The sequence below is a fragment of the Tursiops truncatus genome, chromosome X (genome assembly GCF_011762595.2).
Source record: "Tursiops truncatus isolate mTurTru1 chromosome X, mTurTru1.mat.Y, whole genome shotgun sequence".
NCBI lineage: Eukaryota > Metazoa > Chordata > Mammalia > Artiodactyla > Delphinidae > Tursiops > Tursiops truncatus.
In genome coordinates, this window is record NC_047055.1 from 39,003,185 (window position 1) to 39,009,747 (window position 6,563).

At 44.7% G+C, this 6,563-nt stretch overlaps 1 protein-coding gene across 2 annotated transcripts; it reads left to right on the forward strand.

The window, feature by feature from the left end:
- The first annotated feature begins 752 nt into the window (after positions 1 to 752).
- Positions 753 to 4,655, forward strand: LOC117310297 (uncharacterized). Of its 2 annotated transcripts, XM_073799645.1 has the most exons (3): positions 756 to 1,921; positions 2,923 to 3,142; positions 4,443 to 4,655. In XM_073799645.1, exons 1-3 carry the CDS (start codon positions 1,558 to 1,560, stop codon positions 4,453 to 4,455), a joined length of 597 nt encoding a protein of 198 aa, XP_073655746.1. In that variant the 5' UTR covers positions 756 to 1,557; the 3' UTR covers positions 4,456 to 4,655. The 2 variants fall into 2 exon arrangements, with proteins under 2 accessions (XP_033705499.1, XP_073655746.1); XM_033849608.2 differs by lacking the exon at positions 4,443 to 4,655 and having other exon boundaries at positions 753 to 2,297; positions 2,923 to 2,958.
- Positions 4,656 to 6,563: the final 1,908 nt, after the last annotated feature.

Here is a 6,563-nt window from a genome sequence, read left to right on the forward strand (position 1 = left end):
AAACTTGCATTTTAATAATATTCACCCGTATATATGTGGTGTGTGTGTGTATATATATATATGTATATATATATGCTCCTGCATTTACTGACATAAACATTTTTGCACATTTACTCAGACACAAATGTACAAAAAGACAAATACAAAGCATGCATTCACTCACATTCATGAACATACCTGATATGCTTCCACGTTCATTCAAACACGGGAACATGATCACATGTATATACTTACACAGTCATTTGCACACAAACATGAACATGTTCACATATGCACACAGTGAACCTGCTCATAAACTCACAGGTACCCTCATTAACACAGTCATGTACATGCATCTGATCAACATTCTCACATGCACATACACTCATGCATTGACTCAGAAATAGATGCACACATTAACAAGCTCACAAAAATGAATACGGTTACACATTCACTCACAGATGAACATGCTACCATCATGCACATGCTTACAAATTCACTCATACACGTGAACACACAGAAACACACATTACCACACTGACATGTGAACAGGCTCCATTCACTCTTACACACAGACATGATCACATACATCCACAAGTTACACGTTCACTCATATGAACGTGCTCACAGACTTACTCCCATTCCTAGATAGACTGACATATGCACACATTCGTTCCAATACAAATATACTCAATTAACATGGTTATGCACTCACTCACCAACCCGAATATGCCTCACATATACGGTGTCACTCATACATTTACTTACGTGCATCAGCCTACTCATCCTAAACATGTTCACACCCTCACATGCACAAACACTAACCTGTTAAAATGTCCAAATTCTTTTTTTCTCTCTCTACTGGTAGGTTTTTTACTATTGCTGACATATTAACTATACAGTTTTTAATGACTCTGCCCCTATTGGCACCAGCCACCTCCAGATGGAAATCAGGGAACAATTCACCCTGTGCAGCAGAGTGCCTCTATATGGGGACATTTTAGTTTTGCTGGCAGTGGTAAAATTAAAAGTATCGGATATGCTTGGACTTAAAGGGTAATTGGGGACTCCAAGGTCCTGGAAGGAAAGGAGGAAGGTCTCAAATGCTAGAAGCTGGGTCTTGAAACTTCATTGAATCGCAGGCATGTCAATCCTCGCCTTTCAGCCAATGAGTTTAGCGCTCCCTATGCGGGGTGGGGGGGGATGGGGGGGAAACAGTTTGCTGTTGACCCTTCGAAGTTGTGGCTCCCGTCAACTGCCTATCAGATTCTTTCCCGCCTTGTCCAACGGCCCCCCAGGCACACTTATGGTTGGCTGCTCCTCGGGCCCCTCCCCCGACCCTTCCTGTCACGAATCCTCCAAAGGCCACCATCACAGGCTGTTCCGCTGTCTGCCGCCATATTCTCTGCCTCCTACCACCCCCGCCCCCCCTCACCCGCCCCGTCCCAGCAGGCTCTGCTGCCAGCAGCGACGCTTAGCTCGGCAGCAGCCATTTTTGCCAACTAGGTCTAGCAGCCGGATCGCTTCTCTGGTTGAGGCACGGACTGGTGCGTCTTTCCTGCCATCTCTGCCACAGAAATGCGGGGCTCAGCCACAGGTGGTCCGAACAGAGCAGGCAGTGGCATGGCCAGCATCCCTGGTTCAGTCCCAGGAGGAGCGGTGCGGGCAGAATGGCGTGGCAGGGGTCGCAGTGTCGCCGCCCATAGGGATTTACAGGCGGTGGTGCGAGCCCTTTGGGAAGAGCAGGGCGCCCAGCCCATAGTCCAGGAGGACTGGGGTGTAAAGCTGGTAGAAGAGCAGGAAGAGGAAGAGGAGGAGGAGGAGGAAGTGGAGGAGGCGGAGGAGGCTGAAGAGGACGAGGAGAAGAACGAAGAGGCGGAGGAGGGAGACAGAGACAAGGAAGAGGACGAGAATTATGCGGACAAAGAGGAGGAGGAGGATGGTGAGGAGGGCGCAGAAGTGGTCGCGGGTATCTGTGAGTTCCCCACTGCGCGGGTCCGGTCCCTTCTAGACCCCGTATTCATTATAACGTCCGAGTCCTGGCCCGGCCGCACGCCGGCCACGCGGTGGTCAGGCGCTGCTCTTGGGAGCCCAGGGAGCCGGGAGAGAGAGGGGACCAGATGCTGGAAGGCGAGTGCCAGGCAGAGGGCAACCCGCCCTGGGAGCCGTGGGAACCTGCAGAGGGGGCGGCATCCCAGAAGGCAGAGGAACCGGCGGCGGCTGCAGCAGAGGCCGAGTTCTGGGCGGGCGACGTCCTGGCTGATACCTCCGAGTCCTCGGAGGCTGGGCGTGTGGACCCGACGACGGAGCCGAAGCTGGTGAGGGGCGGCCCAGGCCTCAGGCCCTTGCAGCCCCTGCTGGGGCATCAGCTTCAAAGGCAGGCCGCGCTCAGCGCTGGCCTCTGGCGGTTAGGCAGCGGGTCAAAGCTCTCAAAAACCTTCAGGCACGATATGCACAAGTAGAAGCCCAGTTCTCTAAAGACCTTTAGGATCTTGAGAAAAAATATGCTGCCTTCTACCACCCGAGGGGCAAACATATGGCATACCTCACTTTTGGCTGGCGGGCTTCTAAAACGTAAAGATTCTCAGTAGGATGACCTGAGAAAATGATGAAATGGCACAGGGGCACTTTTCAGTGGTTGAGGAATCAATGAGCTTCGCGGTAGAATTTGTCTTTAAATCGGGTGAACATTTTCCAGTGACGTTCTGGCAGAAACATACAAACATGCTCTCAGGATCAGATGATTTCGATCCCTTCTCCAAAGGGCCAGAAGTAATCAGCAGCACAGTGTGTGAGATCTACTGGAAAGAGGGGGAAATGTTGTGAAAACTGTCAAGCAGCAGAAGTGTGAGGGCCATGGAAGTGTTGTATCAACCAGTAGGAGCATGGCCAGCTATTCTTTTCATTTCTTTATTTATTTTCTGACATATTTGTCTTCTCCAGATCCTCCCGAGGGCAGAGAACTAGATTCTGCTGCTGATTTTAAATCGGGAAATGTTGTCCACCACCTTGTGATGCCAAAGTCTGTATCATTCGACACTAAAGAAGAGAGTGAACATCAGTATGAAAACGCTGATGAAGAGAAAGAGGATGGAAATGAGAAACCAGAAGAAGGACGCAAGCTGGATATGGTCTCAGCAGAGGGCAGCTCTGGAGAATACAGGTATTATTGAATAGTGCAAGCATTCCTGACATATACCTGTTACTAACAGCTTTATGTTTTGTTTTGTTTACATCCTTAATCTACTTTTTGTTTATCTTTTTAACATCTTTACTGGAGTATAATTGCCTTACAGTGGTGTGTTAGTTTCTGCTTTATAACAAAGTGAGTCAGCTCTAGTATACCTATATCCCCATTTCTCTTCCCTCTTGCATCTCCCTCCCACCCTCCCTATCCCACCACTCTAGGTGGTCACAGAGGTCCGAGCTGATCTCCCTGTGCAATGCAGCTGCTTCTCACTAGCTATCTATCATGTTTTTAATAATTTTTGTAAAGTAAATAAGAAAAATTGATGAAATTTAGTTTTGGAAGAACAGTTTAATGTTAATAATGTACTTGTATTCTAGATGGTATAGAGCGCAGTGTGTTCTGAAATGTATTTCATTTACAGCCACAAGTCCTTTGTCCTGTAGCTTTAAGACTACTACAGATGGGAAATTTATCAGACCTGGAAATAGAGACCGATATTTTTTTAGAGGTCTAAAATATAGAGACCTATATTTTTAGAGAGTGGCCACAAGGAGAAGCAGCTAAAGCAACCAAGCTGTGCACTAGCTGTACCTTCATCACCTGGCCACAGAAATGGAGTCTCTTGGAATAACAATGCCTTTGAGAAGGTGACTGCTTACAAAGTGGTAAAAAGTTAAGAATTTCAAATAAGACTGCATTTCATGAGTAATTCACAAATATTACTTCAATTTAGATTTTTTTTTCAAAGAAAAGAAAATTAGCCATAGTAAGATTATTGGCTATCACTGAGTTGGTAATTCAGTCTTAGTTTCTCTTTCCTCTACCCATTCATCTTTTCCTTTCTCTCTCTCATCTCTCTCTCTCTCACAGTATCACACTCTTTCTTTCTCCCTTTCTTAATTTTTACACCTGCGGATGTTTGATAATAGCCTCTTTCTCACTTTACAGTTACGGAAACCAGAGGTCTGGGAATATAAGAGATTTATGATTTGTGTAAGGAGCATAGGCTCTTAAGGTGGAAAGACATTTAAATCACAGAGTGGCCTTTCAAGAACAAAAGCTAGCATTTATAGTGGTGGGCAAGAGAGAGATGAGGTTGGTGTGATGAAATGATGTGCACCCTGACAACCAAGGGTCTGGGTTACAAGAAGAAAACGTTTTGTTTTCTCCTTGGAGAGCCAACAGATGTTCATAGTATTGACTCCTATTTAGGAAGTCCCTGGTGTATGTTATTGGTGTACAATTGTTAATTGACTCTTCTCCCACCCTACAGTTGGAAGGCATAAAAAGAAGTGGACAGCGAAAGAAAAGAAGAATTGGTTCTTTACGGATATTCTAGTTTTCATTAGCCCACAACACAAATGTTGTTTCAAAATTCAACATCCCAAAATGATATTAACTGACATCTGACTTTATTCTTACCTCTGACAGATAAATTTGACAGTATTGTTCACATTGAAAATAAAAGCTTGTTTGACATGAATAAGCTGCAGAGTTGGGTTTTTTTTACCTAAATAATACTGACTCCAGTGTATCTTGGTTCTATTTATTTCGGCCCACCTTACTGTCATTGAAAGGGATTCCTTTCAACTATTTGGTAAGCCTGTTTGACATTCTTTTATAGCAGCCTCAAATAAATTGAAATATTAGATTATAAACAAGTTGTGTGGCAATAGAGATGGTGGCCCAGCCTCTAGTATATGTTACTGAAAGAAACTGATGGATGACCTAGCTTGCCTGGGGACCAGATGGTGCTAGTGGCCTGCCATGGAGCAGCAGCATCAGCATCTGCTGGGAACATGTTTGAAATGCAAATTCTCAGACCCTGCTCCAGACCTGCTGAATTGGATATTCTGAAGGTAGGCTGCTAGCCATCAGGTTTTTACAAGTCCTCCAAGTGCTACTGAAGCACACTAAAGTTTCAGAACTGCTGCTTTAGAGCAATGGGGGAAACGTTTAACTACACCCACAGTAGGACCAGCCTTAATTCACTGACTTGGTACTATTGCAGGTAAACTGAACAGGATGGTAAGATCTGGACTGAGGAAGACACTAGAATTCTCAGGGGTCTGAGACACAAAGAACTCCGGGATGGATGTGTTAGTTTCCTAGGGTTACCGTAACAAATTACCACAAAGCAGGTGGCTTAAAACAACCGAAATTTATTCTCTCACCGTTCTGGAGGCCAGAAGTCTGAGGTCAAGGTGTCGGCAGGGTTGGTTCCTTCTGGAGGCTCGGAGGAAGGATCTGTTCCATGCCTCTCTCCTAGGTGCTGCTGGTTGCTGTCAATCCTTGGCCTCATTTGGCTTGTATATGCACGATTCCACTCTCTTTCTTCATCTTTACATAGTGTTTTCCCCTGTGTCTCTGTTTCTGTGTTCTTTCTCTTCTTATAAGGACACCAGTCATATTGGATTAAGGGCCCACCCTAATCCAGTATGACCTCATCTGATCTTTATTACACCTGAAATACCCTCTTTCCAAATAAGGTCACATTTACAGGTTGCGGGGGTCAACACCTCAACATGTCTTTTGCGGGGACACAATTCAGCTTATAACAAGGGGCAAAGATTCAGTAGTGGAAGGACGAATTGGTAAAGGAGAAACCTAATTCTAAAATGATAAAAGCATTATGATACCATGCACATATGAAGTTTAAAGACATGCAAAATTACTAGGTTGTTTATAGATACATCTATTTGTAGTAAAAGGCATACATAGGAGTAATGCATACATATGTAGTATGCAGAAAGGTGTGTATGAGAACAATAAACTTATTTAAGACAGTGGTTAAATCTATAGAAAAGACGGAGAATTCAGTTGGGGAGAGGTACACTGGGTTTCAATTTTATTTGTAAGCTTATGTTTCTTAAGACGGCTGATGGTTGCATGGGTGTAGCATTTTCAGACCTTTCGAGATCTGAAATATGTCCTAATTTAAAGAAAATTAAAAGAGGAAATGGGCCTAGTATCTGGAACCTCTTTAAGGGAAAAATGTGAAGTGGTACTTGAGCAGAGCAGAGGATCAGAGAAGGGGAGGACCAGGGGTTTGAGGGTAGAAGGCCTTATTTCTACATTCAGTTAAGGCTGCTTGAGAGCTTGCTAGTTAGCATCAATACCGCTTTCTGTTTTCTATGCTAGTTCCTCGCGTATGGAGAGTAGATTAACATTATTTATTTATGCGTGTATCTCGCCAGCTCCCTAAAGTGTGAGCTTCTGACTTGTTCGGAACGTAAAGGCTTTTATTGATTTCTCTCTCCGAAAGCACTGTGTTTTCTTCTTCGTAGATGCTTGATAAAGGTCTGTTAAAGTGAAGTGAGTGTAAGGTATCCACAACCCTTTCCCCTGTCACTGGTGTTGACATTTAAAAATGCGTTATCATGTAGTAACACAG

Bases quoted from the DNA above. Each gene is read 5' to 3' on its own strand.
- LOC117310297 (XM_033849608.2), top strand. From the start codon at position 1,558: ATGCGGGGCTCAGCCACAGGTGGTCCGAACAGAGCAGGCAGTGGCATG.